The sequence below is a fragment of the Merops nubicus genome, unplaced genomic scaffold (assembly GCF_000691845.1).
Source record: "Merops nubicus isolate BGI_N331 unplaced genomic scaffold, ASM69184v1 scaffold28, whole genome shotgun sequence".
Lineage (NCBI taxonomy): Eukaryota > Metazoa > Chordata > Aves > Coraciiformes > Meropidae > Merops > Merops nubicus.
The window spans coordinates 23,800-44,384 of NW_008626086.1; the positions used below are offsets into that span (position 1 = coordinate 23,800).

General features: G+C 39.4%; 1 protein-coding gene across 1 annotated transcript in view; it reads right to left on the reverse strand.

Annotated features, from left to right (window-relative positions):
- Positions 1–20,585, reverse strand: part of CRYBG3 (beta-gamma crystallin domain containing 3) — a 46,794-nt gene that overhangs the window by 6,666 nt on the left and 19,543 nt on the right. Inside the window, exons 9-14 of the mRNA XM_008945861.1 lie at positions 19,454–19,577; positions 15,706–15,848; positions 14,643–14,769; positions 13,891–13,923; positions 9,336–9,445; positions 8,692–8,818 (exon numbers count right to left, since the gene is read on the reverse strand). Of these exons, the coding sequence (XP_008944109.1) occupies positions 8,692–8,818; positions 9,336–9,445; positions 13,891–13,923; positions 14,643–14,769; positions 15,706–15,848; positions 19,454–19,577 (664 nt within the window). The remainder of the gene's footprint in view (positions 1–8,691; positions 8,819–9,335; positions 9,446–13,890; positions 13,924–14,642; positions 14,770–15,705; positions 15,849–19,453; positions 19,578–20,585) is intronic.

Genomic DNA, 20,585 nt, shown 5'->3' on the forward strand with positions numbered 1-20,585 from the left:
CCAAGTTTTACTAGGAATAGTCTACCTTCAGTTGTTAGGCACGATGGACACATTTGCCTGCTTCAGTTCAATTTCCACACACTTTTGGGTTAGATTGTGCTCCCTCAGCAAATGTAACAGCAAGAATAAAGTATGTACACCCACCAAAGTACACAAAGCTGAAATGTCCTGGATTTATCAGTGGCTTTGTCATCAGAGCATAGTGCCCTACTGACACAGGCCAGACACGGTGAGTCACTCTGAGATGCAGAGAAGCTTCTGTTTACATTTGAAACATCTTTTTGATCACAATTGTATTGTCAGGGCCTTGATTCCTTTTCATAAATCCAGTTTACTTATTTACTGATGGGACAGGTTACAGCAGTAGTTTTCAGACTCATCTGCAGATTGCATCCAAAGCAGTCAAGCAGATTAGAAGTCTGTTGTCCACAGACTTCAATTAGCAGTGGTTCACTGGAAAAATCTTAAGGATCTACAAATTGGAAAGGGTTAAAACCATCAGAACTATAAAGTTCTCAATGTTTTTAACAGATGTTCCTGTTCTGACACTGTTGAAGAAATAGCGTAATTAGTAACCCCTTCAATCTCATTTAGAATGGAAACATTTTTCACTTAATGTCTTTTTCTGTGGTTGACAGATTGCCTATGAAAGCAAATAAAAACATCAGTTTGCACGAAGATATGGCACAGCTGTAAGATCAGCAGAAAAGCCCAGAGGGAACATTTAAATACACAGTCTGTGCCTTAGCACAAGGAACGCTTGTACAGTTTTTCAGCATTTTTAATCTAAAATCATAAGTGAAGCATTGTGACTGAAGTCACAAGCACTTATAATTTTTATCTTGATGCAGCTGGTAAAGCAAGAGGGAATAGGTCTGAATAACTGCTTCAATTAGCAGTCTCTCCAGGGAAGTCACCTTGTTCTTAGGAGATGCTACCCTGGGATAACCAGGCCAGGCAAAAGGTAGGATTTCTTTTGCAGCGAAGACACGGCCTCAGGTGGAATGAATGAAACAAAATCTTGAATTTAACTTGACACAGGCACTGAGTAATTAAGAGAACTTAACTTTCATGTTTGAAGAGGTACATGTAGTGAAGTGTCTTTGAAGAGCTTAGTGATGATTTGGGACTTTCTAACTTACTGCCACTGACTCAGTGAACTTGGTATGTAGCTGGTTCAAATCCTGCCTCAGAGAAATTGCTTTCCTCTGCCAATCACTGCAGGGACAATGTAGATCAGTCATGCAATACTGCAGTTGGACAGGTAGTTTGCTGAGGCATTTACAGAACACTGGATCATCCACCTGAAGAAATTTTTAAAGCCCACTGCGCTCCTAAAAGACTAGTGTAACAAACTAGAAAGAGATTAAACCCCATAACGTTTTTATTTTGGAATGACAGTTATTCCTACCTGCACTCTGCTGAATAAGGTGGGTCAAAATTATGGTGTGTGTCTAAAAGCTTACTTTGAAATCTAGACACCAGCAGAGCTACTGCTGGCAGCTGCTTCTCAGGTTGCTTTGGCAGTATCATCACACACCAATTTGCAAGAGCCTACTCCCTTGGGACTGGCTTTCACCTGAGTAGAGACCAGAAGCCCTGTCCAGAACAGGTCCCACAGGGAAAATTTTCACAGGTGCATTAGTAAGCATGGGGAACACGATTTGCCATCCTTGTTGTTAGACATCTTAAGAAAGCCTGAAATTTACCTTGCTGTTGCAATATTCAGTATGTTAAGAGACATGGACGCTGTACGAGATGGACAAATCTAATCCAGCATATTCATTTATACACCAAGAATCAGAACAGCAAAATTGTTGGAGTCAATTAAAATGACTCTCAGGTGTTTGACGCTGTTTCAACTCAATGGGCCTGAGAAAGCCCTGTCGAGTTGCTCATTCACAGCCTGTCAGTACACAGCAGACATTGCATCTATGAGACACACACACAACTGATGACAAGGACTGATACCATCTTTCCATTAAGACCTCAGGAGGACTCCAATGATCTTGGCAGAGACGTGAAACACAGAAAAAGAAAACATGCTGCTGTCTCACACACTGAAGCTCTCATCTTTCCATAACCATATATAAAGCAATGAGCAGCTTACTCACTTCATAGAATCATAGAATCCTTTAGGTTGGAAGGGACCTTCAAGACCATCAAGTCCAACCATTGAGCCATCTAAAGTCCTCTCTATATATACCATTTTACACCAACAGCTGGCTGCAGTGACTTGGCCTGGCCTTCTTCTCTGATTTTGTTTTCATAGCTCCATAGAAACTACCAACAATAAGAAACAAGGTTTTGAGGTTCTGCTGTTACACTTACTACAGAGGCATCTTGCTCCCACCCTCCTTGTAGAATGCTGAGATGCACTTTCACTCATTTTCAGGATGAAGTGTCATAAGCAACAGGTAAGCCTGAGACTGACAGGATCAGCTTTCTTCACAGAGGCCTGATCCTGACAGGTCAGTGAGGAACAGAGCCCTCCAAGAGCCAGAGAATACAAGAGGGGACAACCTCAGATTGTGGCATTGTTTTAGGTGGATCCCAGTCCTTGATTTTGAAAGATGAGCTAAAGACATCTATATTTACCCACAACTGGCAAGTCTTTGGCATGTCTAGTCAGGATTACCTTAGCTTCCTTTCATAGTTGTTTCAAGGAAAATACCTGAAATGCCATCCTTTGGGGGAAAGCTTGCCAACTGCAGTAACTACAAAGCACTAAAGCATTACTTAACCTGATCTTTGTGCCTTAAGGAACTGATTGCCTTGCTTAAACCAGCACCAATAAAGTCTCAAGAAGTTTTGCCTGTCCTGTTTTTTAATGCCAATGACCAAGGAGAAACTTGAAGAGATTTAATATATTCTGGAGGCCAGTGATTAAGGCAGGCTATATTTACATAGCATTTCAAGGTATAAGCAATCTCATGAACTGTTAAATACAGTGATATTCTTTACTTAACAAGAGTGGTAGTCTATGGCTAATACAGCATGTGATGCCATGAAAATGACACATTTTTTTCTCCCTCCCCATGACTTCAGAGGCTGAAAGGTAAGCCATGGAAATCAATACACTAAAAATCTCTGGCACAGTTCAACTCAGCTCACTTTTCTCTCAATTACTTCTTTTTTTTTTTTTTTTAAATGGAGACAAACTGTGCACCACAACTTATTCATAATTCAGAAGAGATTTTTATACTTTTCCAATTCAGAAAAAAAATGTAATGGAAGCCTGAAGTGTTTGACATTAAACAAAGATCAGTGCATGAGCCTTCTTTCAAATGCCTTTTGTTTGCAGTGTAAGGCTTAAGTGCTTGACCCACTGAAAAGCCACAGTGTACAGACACAAGGAGGATAACCAAGAGGTGCTACAACTGAAAACCAAGTGCATAAGTGAATTTGCACACATGCTTATGATGAGTACAGTTTTAGCTATGGGTAACATATGGGTAATTTTTCATTAAGAATTTTGTGAAAATTATTACTAATAAAGCCTTTCTGAGAAGGGCTCACCTGCAAACATATTTTTCCTCTCACATTATTTTTGGAATCTTGGATTTTGCAAACTTTGATAGGAAAGCCTAATAAAGCCAAAGACAGAAATCCACTGGACTGTATTACAGTTATGGTGAGGGCTGGTACATTTCCCCAGTTTCTATCCCTGCTAACCTGTTGCTATTGCAAACAGCATTTGCCAGAGCCTTAATTGGAGGAGACTCCACAGCTGTATTATGACATCCTTGGAAAAATCTTTACTCTTTGGTCTTGGCTAACTCCTAATTTATAACTGTCTTTACTGAAGCTGTGCTCGCCTGGCTATTCCCTGCAGTGTGGGAAGGATGCCTGGCTGAGGGAGAGAGACATGGTGCTGGATGACAGTCACACGCATGGTCCAGTCCCAGCTACACAAAATGACTCATAGCCTGACCCCGGGAAACACCAATTAGATTTTGTATCTGGTTTCATGACTTGCCTCATGGGAATGCTGGGGAGATTAGTTAACATTAGTGTTTAACTTAGAAAAGGTAATCAACATAGAAAAACAGCAACTATCATAATTGATTGGACCAAGAATAAGGAATGTCTCAAAAGAGCAAAGAAAAGAAAAAAAAACCCAACCTTACAAGCTACAGATCTCATTTTTGGTTTTAGAAACTATAAGACTAGTTTAACTTCAGGGCTAAAGTTAACATTTTAGAAAGAAAACTAATTACTCACTGCAACAATCCTGGATATTGTTGTCCATGTAAGTCACACCAAATGTTACAAGGAGTTTGACAGAACATACCTGAGTAAAGGTAGCATGAGACCTGAACTCCCCACTTTAAGAATATCTCATAAGAGTCTCTATCTCAAAAGATTATTCTCTTCAAGCAACAAAAACTGGACAAATGCCTCAATAAGCAACACTAGCCCTATAAATGGCCCAGGTGACTTCACCTGCTCTCTTGCTGCCAGATGAGTGACCCACAGTTTCCTTTTCATGAGTTCATGGCAATGCAGAAGGCAAGTCCTCACTGATGCAGGCATAAAACCCTGCCTCTCTCCACCAAATGCAGCAACCCTTAACCTGTGCTGTGCTTTTACCCATCTGCAGAATGGCTCTTAACAAGACCAGCAAATTTCATCAACAAGCTTTTCTTAAAGAGAGCTTTGGGATTTTTAGATGAAAGGAGATGATGAGGGGCAAGTTACACCAGTTCCTGAGTTCCTACTGCTACTAAATAGATGTGCACCCTTCTAATGTTGTCAGCTTCCAAAGTCTGTAACTGCCTGTTCACTTAAAGAAATATATTCCTGTGAGACATATTTTCTAGCCTATTTTTCCCACTTATAAAATAGTACAAGAAAAAGACTCCTTGGTCTCTCAGAACCATTCCCCTTTTCAGAAGGGAGGAGGCCACGTAACACATCACTATTCAATACGCAATCTAGAGTCATACATGGGTATTGCAACACTGTTTTTCCTTCCAGAATACTGAACACTAAGGACATTATTTTCTCATTATCAAGGCACAGATACGCTTTGTTCCTCCTTCATATCCTCTCATTAACCTATAGCTTTTCCTAAATGCTTCCAGAAGGACAAGACAGTTCAGTCTGAATTTAAGCGAAATGGAACAGCAGGGAAAAAATAAAGGCAAAGCCTCCTAAAGGTTTAGTTTGCATATTATATATCTTGTTGAAATGCTGGGGTTTGAACACCAAGCCCCAAATTGAGGTTGACATATGGGTGATTCCCTTCATAAAGAGGTGGTGAGTTTGCCTTATAGCTTCCCCCCAGGGTGCGGCCGGCCCTGCAGGGAGAGCCATAAGGGAAATGAGCCCCAGGGGTCCCCCATTGAGTTGACAAAGGTCAGGTGTCTGCTTGGGGATAAAAGCTGGGACCACTTGCAGGGAGTCAGGAGTGTCTGTCTGTGGAGTGCACTCCACAGAGCGTCCTGGTTCAGGGAAGACCTCCTGACTCTCCCTGGAGCTGGGCCACGGTCCGTTTAGACCTTTGCGAACGTGGGTCGATCGGGTGAGAGTTGCCATGTGGGCACCTTTTTCTCATGTGTTTAACTGGCTGGTCTGGCTGTTTCCCATGCCAACTGTGGGCAACCTCGGCTCACTGTTTATACCACCTGTTGTGGGACGAGTCATGTCTTTTGTGGGATCGTTGGGGGTGGCGTCGATTGTGTATCAGCTGATTGATCTGTTTGTAGCCCTGGCGGTCATTCATATCATAACGCTTTTGTCTACAACACAGTCTGCGTATTGGATTCTCTTCCTGCTGGTGCTATCATTTTTGTTGGGCCTGGTCATAGGCAGAACACTTGTAGAATAAGCTAAGATTGAAAAGAGGTTCCTAGGAATAAGTAAATGCCTTCCCCACTCTCCTTACAAATCTGCCTAACTTCTGCTTTGCTGCTTCCTGAACAAACAGTAGAGAAAACAGGTTACAAAGATGTACTTAATTCTTCTATGACACTAGTGCATAATATATGGGGAAATAACAAAAGTGGAACCACATTAATTTGAATTTCTTGAGAAATGTGCAGAAATCTGTGAGGATGTCCAGCCAAGCTGCACACCCCAGTGGTGTCAGTGGCCTGTGCTGACTCCTGTGTTTCACAGCTACCCGCTCAAATAATCTATATTCTTACATGCATCCTGCAGATAAAGGCTCAGAGCCAGGACTTTACTCAGCTGTATGATATCAAAGTAACATATAGTTAATTATGATTACAATTTTGCAAGTTAGAAAGGGAATACCCAGGTCCTGTGTCCCCATTTCCTCCAGTGGATTTGTTCTTCTATCCCAAAGGACTGGCTGAAACCACCTACTTATAAAATATGTAGCTGGACCACACCTGCACCAGTTAAGGGACCCAGACTGTTTTCAAAGGCTGGTAATGAGCTACCCTTTTGTACTGCTAAATGCACATTTTTTTTCCCCTTCTGCTAGTGCCATACATGGACCTCTACTTCTGGTCAACATCTGGGATGCAGAAACCTCACACACTGAAGCTATACATGGGTCCCTCCTGTGCATGAGTCCTTCCAACAGTTACACTTGCAGCAAATACATATCACTAAAAGGAGAGCAGGAGACAATGTACATTGAGGACTTGGTGTCAGAGTTGAAGATTCTCCGTCTTACATGTGAGAACAAGATACATGCCTTAGGGCTGAAATTAGGCTGGTATTTAAAGCTGAATAATGGAAGGTGTTCCCAGCATCATAGCTGAATTCAACAAAGCAATACAACAGTTCCACCTGGGAATACGCTTATTTCTGTTAGCTCATTCAGGAGAGCAATATCTTCTAAAAAAGGGCTCTGTTCCAAGAACAGTGCATTGTAGACAATGCACAGAATGAACTAGGGCTGCCTCTGGCCACACTCACTGCTGCGTGCTCAACATCCCGTGGGTAGCACACAATGCCTCGGAGCACTATTCCATTGTGCCACCAGTGCTCACAATGTCTTAGGGGCCTAAGGGGGCATTTCTATCTGTGAAAAAGGTGTGGTTCAAGAGCACTTCATGCTGTTCAGTGCCTCAATTTTGTGAAATACTCTCTTGCTTCTATTTGCAAGAGACAAACTGAACTAAAAGGTGCAAGCCACTTACAAAGTACAGGAAGACATGTGTAAGCTTCTCACATAGGGCCTATCAAATTAACTTCTCCCAGGACGTGGCCCTTGGTAATCAAGGGCTACCAGTAGCTTCTTACTATGCTATACTGCAGTTACTTACCTGGGAAATCATAGGCTGAAGGATTTGGATGAGATCTACCATTTCATGTCAAAACGTCACTCTGATTTAGGAGAACAGAGTCCAAAAGCCTAACATGAAAAGAAGACCTTTAAACTAAAAATCAGGCTTTCAGCAGGTGGGAAGCTGTAGCTCCACTGAAGTCACTGTATCTATGAAACCTAGTGAAAAGACCAGCTCTCAAACTCAAGCTGTACATCCTTCCCACTATGACATGGCTTTTATCTTTTTTTTTTAAATTTGTTCACAAATGGAAAAAAGGATTTAATACTTGAAGTAAACTGAACTGAGTTATCTTTAAAGTCTAGTTTTGTAGGAATTACGTTGAAGTGCACAAATCACATAGATTGAGTTTGTGTTCTGTGACCAGGGAAGGAGGAAGAGTTTTGGAGAAGTTGGTCAGTGCTAAAGAAAAGTAATCAGAGCAGCAACTTGTTTCTCTTTTACTAATGGCCTTATGGCCAGCTTATTTCTGGTGCCCTTGCATAGGAGCATACCAAGATATGGGACAAAGGCACAGACAGGACAGCAAGACTCCAGAGCATATGTCTTGCATGCAGGATTACAACAGGATGTACAAAAGGTTGTATCTATCCTGTACCGGATAGTACAATGCACTTCTGTCCAGTCTCCTGGCCATATAGGACCTAGGGTCTCATTTAAACTGCTACAATGGACTGCAAGTTGTGTGCTTGGATAGTATAACAAACAGGATCATAAAGTCACATGAAGACTATATGCATGTGTAATAAGTACTTGTCCAGTGTATCAGAAGTCAGCAAGAGAGAGGATGGCCATAAGAGCTTTGGTCTGGACTATCTGAAGTGTCCTAAACAGCTGGCAGGCCATGTGCATGGTTTATCACACCACTTCATTGACCCATGATTTGAGATACGATTAGGAGGTGAAAGCCTTTCCTATTTCTATAAAAAAGTAAATTAAATAGCATTATGGCAAGCATATTCTACCTTGTAATTTCCATTTTCATGTCTTCTGTGTGTACTTTGCTTTGAGACTGAGCCTTGGACATAGCCCTAATAAAAGAAGCCCCAAATGTTTAGACAGCATGACAAAACGTCACATTGTTCACTAAGCTTGCTGAGCTGTATTATAAAGAACAGTCAGAAAAATGCCAACTAATGCAACTCATACAAAAGACAGCACCTTTAGTCCCAGAACACCCAAAAGCACGTGCCTAGAATTGACCATGTCATGCAGCATGGCTTGTTCCTAACCCAAAACAACCCGTGAGCCAAGAAAACAAACTTCTTTTTTCTCTGAGTGGGAGTCTGTTTAGTGCAAGCATTTGCTTCAGACATCTGACTATCGAAAGAGTTCAAAATGGGGTTTTGGGCTTTTTTTTTTTTTTGGGGGGGGGGGGGGGTGTAGAGGGAGGGTGCGTTTGTTTTGTTTTTAATAAAATCCTTACATAATGAATAGGCTTGAGGGATTTGATTGTAGCACTTGGACAGCCACAGGAACTGAGATCAACGTAGAGGCCTTCTTCCAGCACGCAGTGATTGTCAGTGATTTCCCCTTGGTAATACAGGAGCCAACTGCAAGAATAATGGAACAACAGAAGATTAGCTGCTCTAGCTGCTTAGTAACAATAAGGTTTTTTTCAAGATTTAATGTTTGCTAAGGAAATAAAGAATAAAAAATTTGTTTGTTCTTGTTAAGCTTACAAAGTGGCTTGAAAGTCTACGTGACAAAGCAACCAAAGCAGCAAAATCAAATCATGTGGTACAGAAATCTCAGCTCCAGAATCAAACGATGCAAGTGGAATGCAGGCACTTCTACCGTACCAAGTTCTCAAAATCTGGAATAAATTCTAAGTGGAATTAAAAACAGAATCACAGTAACTGTGCAAACTTCCCACAGAGAAGGTAAAATACACGCTGCCCAAACCAATGACAGGATGACAGTTACTGAGATGCACTGCAAGACAAAGGGTCTAAGACATGATGGAGTATGATGGGCATGTGTTATGCACTTCCAATTATCTAAAATTTAGTAGTGTTTAAAAAAAAATTGTATTACTTAAAATGGTGGCATGTAAAACAACAGACTTACCATCCTCGAAGAACCTTAAATGAACATGGTATGAATGATGTAAAATCAGAAACTTCTGATGTGAAATCTATACATGTTCCTTGGAAATATGTATTACTGAAAGCTTTGAGCTACAAGAACAAAACAAAACAAAACTAATGACTAGAAGGAAAACGAATGCATTATCATTAATGTAAATAGAGATAGCTGTGCTCTTAAAGAAGTATCCATTCAATTCACAAAGATACAACAAATAGAACAAATTGTCATTTAAAGAATCTTTTACACTTCTACAGCTCCTTTATTTTAGAAAGATCAAGTGTTTTATCATGTCTGGGCCTGATACAGGGTGCTTCCCAATGATTGTAAGACAGTGTATCAAGCATAAGTTCAAATGCAGGAGGAGAAGGCCTGGACAAAGAGAAGGATATTATTTTCCATCCAAAGTACGTCTGAGCTGCAGCTACAGCTCAGCAATGTAGTGTTCAGAACAGGATGGTGAAGCGCTGGTGAAAAGATACAGGGCTACTGTTGACAAAGTGCCGTGAAATCTTCTGTGACCACAGTGATCACAAATACTTTCTCACCTAAGAACTAGGAGGAGAATTTCTGGGGAAATTGGATACAGCCTGGTAAATGCACCATGAACTTCTAAAGTTCAGCAAAGCTGTTCTCACATGTCTCAGTGAAGAACTTTCAAACCACACTGAACCATACCCCATCAGTAAGATCCCTGAAAAAGCAATGAAGTTGAAAGTGTTGCAGTAAGAGAAAAAAAACAAACAAACAAGGAGTATGATGTAGCTTATGTTCTACAGCAAATCACCTAGAATTCTGCACCCTTGGGCTGTCACAATGCAACTGAGGTTAATTTCACTTTAAAGCCTGAAAGAGAGGCTGGAAAAGAATGAAAAATTTATCTTTATCAAGAGAACAAACAGCTCACATTCTGTAATGGAAGAAAAACATGATGGCTGATGCAAGACTTAGTTCCCCCTTCATGCCCCAAATTGGCCTAGCTTCCTGCCAAAGAAAAGAAATCAAGTGTTTTTGCCAGTAACGAGCAAAAAGGCCAAACACAAGTATCAGCAAATGATTTTATGGAAAAGCTTAGCCGTTTTTAAACTAAATGAATATGTTTCCTGTTAGAAAGAACAAGAAAGGCTTAGCCTGGCCTTGGATGCTGTAACTGCAAACTGAAAAACACAAATCAATATAATATTTTAATACAAAATAATGTATTAAGTGTAACTAACTGATTTTTCTGTAAATATACTTGCACTGCTATGTCATGATGCATCTATTTAAGATATAATTAAATAGTATTTTCTACCCACTTAACTCAAAGCTCTGTATAAAGGAATATACATATATATATATATATATATATATACACACACACTGTCTTTCTTTCACAGGCCAGATGTTATGCAAGGCTTTTAAAAAAGTCTATTATTCTATATAAAAATGAGTTATGAGTGATGGCCTTAATTTGACAGGAGTGAAGGTGAAGTACTGAGTCCTCAGCAAAAACACTGTATATCTGCAATTAGTCTCAAACTGCAGTCTCATCTCTGCTTTGTAAGGGTTTGGCATTACTATATGAGGTTTCACTTCCTAAAAGGTCAACAGACAGCATGTTAAAGTAAAAGTACAAGTTATCACAGCAAATATCTCTGCTTCCTAAATCATTTGTAGAAAAGTCACTTGCTATTGGAACAGGCTTTGTTCTTGCTGGGGAAACCCAAGTTTTATTTTTAATAAATAAAATGAATGGCTCTTTAGAGTTGGTGATTTCAGGCATTCTTACATTATAGAATCATAGAATCCTTTAGCTTGGAAGAGACCTCTAAGATCATCAAGTCCAACCATTAAGCCAACACTACTAAGTCCTCTGCTAAAACAGATCAGAATCTGTCAGGGTTGGAAGGGCCCACGAGGATCACCCAGTTCCAACCCCTCTGCCATGAGCAGGGACACCTCCCACTAGATCAGGCTGCCCAGAGCCTCATCCAGTCTGGCCTTAAAGACCCCCAGGGAGGGGGCCTCAACCGCCTCCCTGGGCAACCCATTCCAGGGTCTCACCACTCTCATGCTGAAGAACTTCTTCTTCATGTCCAGCCTGAATCTGCCCACTTCCAGCTTTGCCCCATTCCCCCTAGTCCTGTCATTACTCAATATCCTAAAAAGTCCCTCCCCAGCTTTCTTGTAGGCCCCCTAAGATACTGGAAGGCCACAATAAGGACACCTCGGAGCCTTCTCTTCTCAGAATGAACAGCCCCAATTCTCTCAGTCTGTCCTCACAGGAGACATTACATGTCATGAAGTACTTTATATGTACTTTGTTTATTCGTGAGCCTGGCAGGAGGAAAATGTCATGGGAATTACTAAGAGATTTAAGAAAATTTAGTTGTACTTAAAAGCAGAAGTGAACACAAGAAGAGAAAGACAGTCTACGAGAATGTGAAAACGGTTCCCTTAGCTCAGATACATTTATTAAAGGTATGAAAATGTATAATCATTCAAAATAACTGGTAAATGTCTTATACAAGGGTCAAGCATTAGGATGCTTAGGGATTTGCCAGCTCAAACATACCATGCTTTGAAGTTCCAAACTAAGAGAGTGTTGCATACATGGAAACTTTTATTTCACTGTGAATGGGAAATTCTTCATATTTACCCAAAAGACCATCCTTTACTTCTCCTAAGTAAGTAAATGTATCCCATACAAACTTACTCAAAACTCCTAAAAGAACTGTAGCAATATAAATAATGTTCTTCCTTCTCTAGCTTTAGGGCAGAATCCAACGAAAACCAGGATTGTGACTAATCATGACAGGTTTGTTTTTTTTACAAATGGTGTTACAACTGCTATTAGAGAACACAAAAGGTAAACCACAATCTAGTATTTCAGTATTTAAAGGTGGTTGTGCAAATACACAGGGTTTTCTTCCACATATTACTGGAAATAAAACTGACTGTAAAGCACAATTTATTGAAACTTCAAAGGCTTCAATGATCTTTAAAGGTTTGCAAAACTGGATTAAAGCACTTAAAGAATAGTTTTTGGGATATTTGGAAAAAAGCAGAAGATTTGAAGATTGAAAGAAAATTATCTTCAACTGCTTGGATCCCACTGGTTTTCTCTGAGCTACTTTATCTGGTATAATTTACCAAAGCATGAATGTACTTGCAAGTCTTTGTGTTTGGCCGCAAACTGCCATGTGAATAAGTCTGGCAGGAAATCAGTGTTTAAGACTAAAATAATACACCAATTATGTATTCAGACAGGAAACATTTCCTGTAGTCCTGGGTTAATCATAAAACTGTAGAACTAGAATACTTGAAGAAAAAGCAGGGTGTGGTCAACCTGCTAAGTAACACAATATATGTATTTCCCACGTGCTTATGGCTATTATAGCCCTCCAAGCAAGAAAGAGAAAAACTGTGTCCTGATGACAAAATACTTAAGTTCTCTGAAACAGAACCATTGAGCTCTAAAGTCTCTTTTGTCTGAAAAAATGTCATACTTTTTGAAATGAAGTTTTCCAAAACGGCTTAATTAAAAGCATGTCACAGAGGGAGCAATTTAACCACTTAGATCACCACCCATGCTAGCAGCACACTCTAGGACAGAAAAAGAAAAATCAGACAACTAATGTAGGATGGAAGGAGAGCTTTGCTGGGACAGAACATTGTGGGAGACAATGACCGTGCAGGGTCACGAGTACAAACACTTGGAGCAGATTTTTGGTTTAGAAAGATATCACAAAGGTACAATATTGGAACATAATTGTGTAGGTTAAGGACCAAAGGTGTAAGCCCTTAAATAACTCCTTGAGACTAAAAGTGAATTACAGGGATCACTTTCTCTTTATATGTTGTCACAAATTGATACACAACTGTCATTGAAATTGTCAGAATGTATTGTAGAAGAGATTCATAATTGATTTACTGTAATCAGGATATGTTCAGTTAGGGTCATGTTACTGTCAGGAAAAGGGAAGCAAAGAGCAAGAGGTACCTGCTCCTTATGGAGCAGCTATACATGCTTGGGAGACTACAAAGAGCAGAACCACTAGCATACAAGACTCAAAAACCCAGCTTCTGCTGTTGAGGCACCTGCACATTTGAAAAGCACAGTTCAAGTTTCTGCAGCTTATACTGTCTTCATTTCAAATACGAACAAGACAGTGACAAACCAGATACAATGGAAAGAAAATATGCCTCAAAGAGAAGGATGAATGCACGTGATGGTGAGTTTCCAGAACAGGAAGGAAAGAAGAGGAAAATAACTAGCTACAGAGACCCAAAGTCACGCAAAACCTGTTGAACTGCTTGCATTTTTGAGGCCAGGATACTAAAGGGTGTGATCTGGAATAAAGCAAAGAGCAATTTAGCATTTAGCAAACTTAACTTTTATACATCTACCAGTTCCCTCCACTAATGGTGTGCTGCATCAGGATGAAAATACTGAGATATCATCTGAAGTAACAAAGAAAGACATTCAAGACTACATGTATTTAATGATTAAATGTAGTTTAGTACTAGAGACTGTTATATAATGTCAACATACCAAATGTGGAGGCTCATTTGTTCCAAGAGGTTCCTGCAACAATAAATATGAATACATGCATATAAATACATAAAATTAATTTCAATTAATTTCCCAGAAGACAAGTCAAGTTCCTGAAATTTGTTACGTTTGAATTCAAGAGCAGAGAAACACAGTTCCCAGGCTCTTGGCACAATCCTCTTTCCCAGCCTCTGCCATCAGCTGTCTGCAAGCTCATGTCCACCTGTCTCTTACACAGAGAACCTGCATTAGCATTAATTAGTTGGACAAGCTGCACTACTTTGGATTTAACAATGGATTAAAAGTATTTCCTGTCTTTATTCACTGTATTACAAATATTTTAACATTGAACAAAAGAGTCAGACCTCTGCTATAAACACCCAATATAGGCCAGAGAAATTATCAAGTATTTTTATATCAGTTATCAATTAAGCATTATAAATTACTATCCTTTAAGGCAAATTAATCATTCCAGGCTAGGTTATTCTTCCCATGAATACAGCCTGCCAAAGGGAAGCTCTTACAAAATTTTCCTGATAATGTTTTCAACAGATAGGAAGAGCCAAAGCATCCATTTCACTCTCCATCCTGAACAGACTCATTATGTCATTCACAAGAGCCTTCAAATAGTTTACAAGTAAATATACAAATAAACAGCACAGTCTACTTTATAACATCATTGTATGCTCTGAACTCCAAAGATCTCATTCATTTCTTCTAGGTTCTCCCCATAACATGTTCTGGTAACTCACCAGCTTAATAGGTCGAATTGACATGATCATTTTACTAGATCCTCCCCAGTCAAAGAAACATTTATATTTTCCTTTCTCCAGTATATATTGTTCTCCACAGAAATACTTCTGTTGATATGCGACCCACCTAGAGAACAACACAAAAATTAAACTGAAAACATCACATTTTTCTGGGTAGTTTGATGGCAATAGTAACAAGTTAAATAGAACAGTTTCTTCAGAGTTTTCTTGGTAAGTCCATCTGACAGACAGTGCAACATTAAAACCAATGAGAGATGTGTAATTGTTAGACACTTGCTTTTCTGCTTTGACAAACACAAAAGCTGTGGGTCTCTGTCCTATCAAACATACATTCAGCATGAGATGATGCCTTGCTTAGAAGTCCAGAGGAAAGACACAACTGACAAGTCTTTGAACCTCTCTCAGTTGAATCTTTACCTGTTTAAACAACCCTTCAGACAGGGCTTTCTTCCAACTTTTCCAGTTGGATTTAAGAAAAATGGTGCAAGAAAAAACAGAAGTAAATGAACAAGCCTTGATAAGATGAGATAAAGCACAAGCTTGCAATGGTTAGCACTTCAAGCTTTTGCCACACTTTTGTCTCTGCTTTAATTTAAGAAGAAACAAATTCCCAACCACGTAAGAGGGTTCCTCTAGCCCTGAACACACACGCTTCTGGGCAGTGGCAGAAGTAGACAGAGGCTAGCTAGAGAGATGCCACTAATTTAGCCACTTTTGGTGGTGTGTGACTCACTGTCAGCCAGCACCTGGGACTGTTATATTATGGATACTGGAGGACATCTCCTTTCCTACTCCTTTTAGCACCCATTTATGAATCTGTCATAAATAATAATCTGTCATGAATTCAAATCAAGGTGTAGGCATGAGATCTAGAGAAAATATTTTCTTCTTCCATTTACCAAGTAAATGGAAAGAAACATTACTCTCCCCAAAATATTTACTACCTGTATCATGTGAAATATATTCTCTCAGTAGATATACCCAAACCCAACTGTGCACAAAAATATTTAATACTTCCATCCATATATTTCAATAGACTTACACTCCACTTTTCACAAGAATTGACTGCGTCTCTGGGCCAAATCCAGCCTGTTCCAAATCAGGGATTTCTTCATTGGTAATGTTTAATGCTTTTCCATCTTCATCATCAGACTGAAAAAGTGCCAGTGATGATTCTATGAAATCCTAAGAGGCAGCACAGGAGTTAGAACACTGGCTATCACAGCTCACAACATAAAACATTTTGGAAATGTCTGAAAAACAGCATTTTCTAAAGCAGTGAAGGGACTTAGGTCCCCTGTGTGGATCTTTATAGGATATTTTGGCATTGGAAGTCCTTAGCTGGAAAACTGCCAACCTGACACAGCCTTCAGTGGTTTCCACTGAAGAGAGGAAGAACCTGCTGCCCATGAGCACCATCCTTTCCTCTGTGAGGATGACTGAGGGTGCAAAGATGCTTGTGTGGGAAAGAGAAGGGTTGGAGATTTAGAACTGATCTTCTGACTGCCTCGCAAATGATTACTCCAAGCATTCAAGTTCTCACTCCTCATCCCTTCTGAATGAAAAGACTGAGCATGATCACCTTTCGAGCACAAGGGGTTTATAGTTTTTGGATACATATGACTAATCACTATAGAACAAATCCCACATGACACTTACATTCTCTCTTACACAGGCATGTGACATTTCTTCATGCTATCAGATAGCAGAGCTGCTTGACCAGATTACTTGCATAGCTTCAGATTATTTGAATTTGGGTTTCAAATCTTCAACTTTTTAACCATTTAGCAATTTTAAGCACACAATTCAGTCACTGCTTGGGCAAACAGAAAACCACAATCCACTCTATTCCTTTAACTTTTAACAAAAATCATGAACTTAATTCAATTTCAGTATTTCTGAAACATTCAGCCATGTCTTATGAAGTTGCAAGTAAGCACATCTTGCAACAAGAGAAAAGGCTATCAAGCAAATACAGGACCTGACAGATATTCACAAATATGAGGACACCGTCACAGAAGTTATTACACTAAATACTTGCTGCTGTAGCACTTAGAAGCTACCAACCAGATAGCTGGATACTGAAGGCTACAATGAGAAAATAACTTATAATAATCAAAAAACACTTAGAAATTAAGGGCAGGCCAAGCCTGCACACAGATTCATTTGGTCAGATGAACCTGATCAAACAGGCCCTTGAGAGGACACCATTGTATAGGATTCAATCACAACGAAAATTAATTTTAGAACAAACACTCCATGTGACTCAACCTCTCTGCATTGTTCACAGGACACTGAAAAGTAGTGGGGAAAAAAAATGGTTTTCCTACCATATTGACTATCTCCTTCTTTCACTTATTTAAAAAGTTGCAGCTACTTCAGGTATATGCTAGAAACTGAAGTGCTAGGTCTGGAAAAATCCTCTTGAGCAGCTTCAGACTATTTGTTAGAGAAACAAAACCAAAAAAAAAAACAAATCCCAAGCTAGTGCCATTTTAGCACAAATGAAAAAAACCACTACTTTTAGCAGTCCTAAAGCAAGTACTGTAAGAGTTCCTGAAAAGCCATTGAGATCAAATCTCCACATAATTACTTTGACTAAATTTAAAATACTGAAATATATCCACAACTGTAATTACATTTAAAACATGTTTCAAACTCAGCTATTATTTTTTCCTCCACGTATTTTCACTACAGCTCCTCTTACAATAAGCAACAGGATAAATACTTAAAAACTTTCAGACCAAGACAGATCATTTTAGACTTGCAAACATTACTGGAAAAGCTCCAAAGCCAACATACTCTCCTCCACAGAAAGAGACTCAGAAACTTTGCTCTTTCCCTGATCATGACAGCCATGGGCAAACCCCAGCTTCACAGATTCTCTCATTTGACAGTGTAGAAAAGAAAGAAATGCAGCTGTCCCCTAAGACAGCACAAAGTACTAACTTCTGCCTGCCCTCAGTAACACTATTTGATGCCGGTGTGTCCAATATAGATGCTGATAACAGAGCTGGCAGTATGCTGGAAAAAAAAAAATTCTACAAGTCCTTTGTATCTCTGCTTAGAAAACGCTCCCTGAATCTCCACATTAGAGCTTGTGACTGTTCATAGAAGAAATATTTGAGACAGATAAAACCCGAAAGCACTTGCAGTATGCCTACACGTGTGTACATCTTCACCAGTGGGTGGGGAGTGACTTGCAACAATCTCTCTTTTGTCTGCAAGGCCTAACGTTTCTGATTTGTCAAAGAATTAAACTCAAGCCTCAGCTCAACTGCAATCACTGGTATGTGTACAGAAACATGGGTTAGATTTTCCTAGGTCTGGTGGAGCCTGTCACGTAGAGCACAGTGGCACAGGAACATCTGAATAGCTTTGCATAGAACTAATCCAGGCTGACAGAGCCGGTACTGATGCAGGCTAATGAGGCACACCGTGCCCACGCTGGCTCTCTACAGGGCCATTTACGTGCCTCTGTGCCACACTCCCTGCTTTGGGAGCACGGCACAAAGACATTTGGTATGACTCTGCCTGGAGCTGACTCAGGCACACAGGGCTTATTAGCTTCTGCTTCATGCCATGTAAGCCAGGCTAAATTGTTTTCAGGTCTGTGCTGGCCTTAAAGCCAACAGAGTCAAGTTCAGCTGGTGTCATGCCCGAGCAAAACCAAGAAAAAAGTCTAGCTGGACTGGCCCCCACATGAGGCCACACCGGTACTATGTATAAAAAGTCAATGCCCAGTCTCCCATTCCCTGCCTAAGCTGACCATGAATAATGTACGGCCTTTTTGAGTCCACATTAACTTTCCTGATTTTTTTTTTTTTTTTTGGATAGTGACTGCAGAGACAGTGAGTTTGCTCTAAATGCCTATCTTCAAACTTCACAAAAGTCTTGGCTCAGGAATATCACTTCTCCTCAGATGAGGAGATGAGTAATCTGAGTATACAAGACAGTAATCTCAGAGTGATCTAATACTCAAAAGGAGTCGCTCTTTGCAGCTGTATTTAAAGCTCACAGTATTCATATAATAAAAAATCCTCAAACCCACAAACGAGCAAGAAAAAATAAAAAAAAACAACCAACCAAAAAACCCAAAACAAACCCAACAAAAAAACAACAACAACAACAAACAAACAAACAAAAACACTACAAAACAACCACCTAATGAAACACCACACAAAGGAAGTGATGAAGAAGTTCTAATTCTACATTTCCCCATCACTGGAAAGTCTAAGTCGGCTTCTGATACTGGAATCTGATATAGCTTTTATTATTGTTTCATCTTTGCCTCCACTAAACACATTTTAGTAAAATGGATTTTTTCCACCATGATTATTTTTTGCTGCCAAAATTTTCTGGCACAAAAATCATAGAGACAGAGGGTAATGCTGTTTTAAGGCCTGCAACAGCTGCTGTGTTGAAAAGCTATTTTTATTTTAATGCAGAACTATAGTGTACATTTACACATGCTGAACTGAAACTGGTGTTCTAGAGATTCAAATAGCTTGAATCACAAAGTGAGATGCTTAGAAAGTCTGGCAGGTAGACAAGGAATTCTGCATGACACATTCTTTGTATAAACTTCACAAAGGCCATTTAGAATCTGTTTCTGCTTTACAATGTATACAGTGAAGTATAAATTTCAGCAAGTAGGAAAAGAATGAGAATGAAACTGGGCAAAAGACAGAATGTCTAAACCCAAGACAGCTGTACTAGATAAGAAGAATAACCTTCCTCTTACATATCGAACTGTGCATAATTTGCATGAAATTCATAAAAGTACTTACAGCCTGAAGGAATCGGAAAGACAGGACACTGTCAGTTCCCCCCCATGACTGGCTGTCTTCATAATCTCCCTCTTCCAGCAAGTACTGATGGCCTTTGTAGCGTTCCTTATCATAGGCAACCCATCTACAGCAACCACACAACAGAAGAGATATAACTAAGAACAAAACAACTGCAGACATGATCTTCTATAATAAATAAAAGGGGAAACACTGAAATGAATATCATAGATTCAGCTAAGAAACAAAGCAATGCTTGTTTGAAATCACAACAGGCATCCATTAAGTGTTCTTTGTGGATCACAATCCTGACATGTGATTGTTCCTCTAACAGCTGGTTTATTTATTTGTTTACACAAAAATTAAATTTATTTACACTTCTCCTGTGCCTCCTCTCAGTACATTCAGACGTATTCCCAGTACCAATATTTGGTACTGTAGAGGTTAGTGTGCATCTAGTGGCCAAAACATTGTAAGACAACAACTATCTATCATAAAAATCAAGCAGTAGATCTCTTCAGTATATTAATAAAGAATTAGATTGCAACCTTGCTAGATCTGGTGATAAAATTAATGGATTTTAGCAGAACAAAATTTCACCCTCTTATATTGTTTCCTGCTCTAATTTAAAAACATATGCATATGAATATACAAATGAATTTAATATATATAATATATTGCATATGGAATATGTTTTAGCACTAAGGGAGTAAAAGTTTTTAAAACATTTCAAACAAAGATAAGACTTGATATGAGAAGGAACTTCCACATCAACTTTGAAGGCTCTAATGTATCTTAACTTGAAGAAGTGCTTCCCCCTTCTCCTTTCCTGCAAGCATTTCCTAAGTATTAGAACTGCAGTAAAAATTCTGTCAGCATTGAAATTTGGCAGGCAGGGATAGCTTTACTTTTAGTACCATTTGGTTTACATTAATTCAGCTGTTTAAGTTGCCAAAGTATTAAAAGTAAAAGCTGCCACAACAGACAGAAGGAGGACTTTTTAATCATTTGAGGCTTCCCAGGTAGGGAATATATAATGTATTTATGAATAGATTGAATATTCACAATTAAGTTTATTTTTAATTTAGTTGTTCTAAGGTTCTGACAACACATATGAAAGCATACAGCCAAAAGG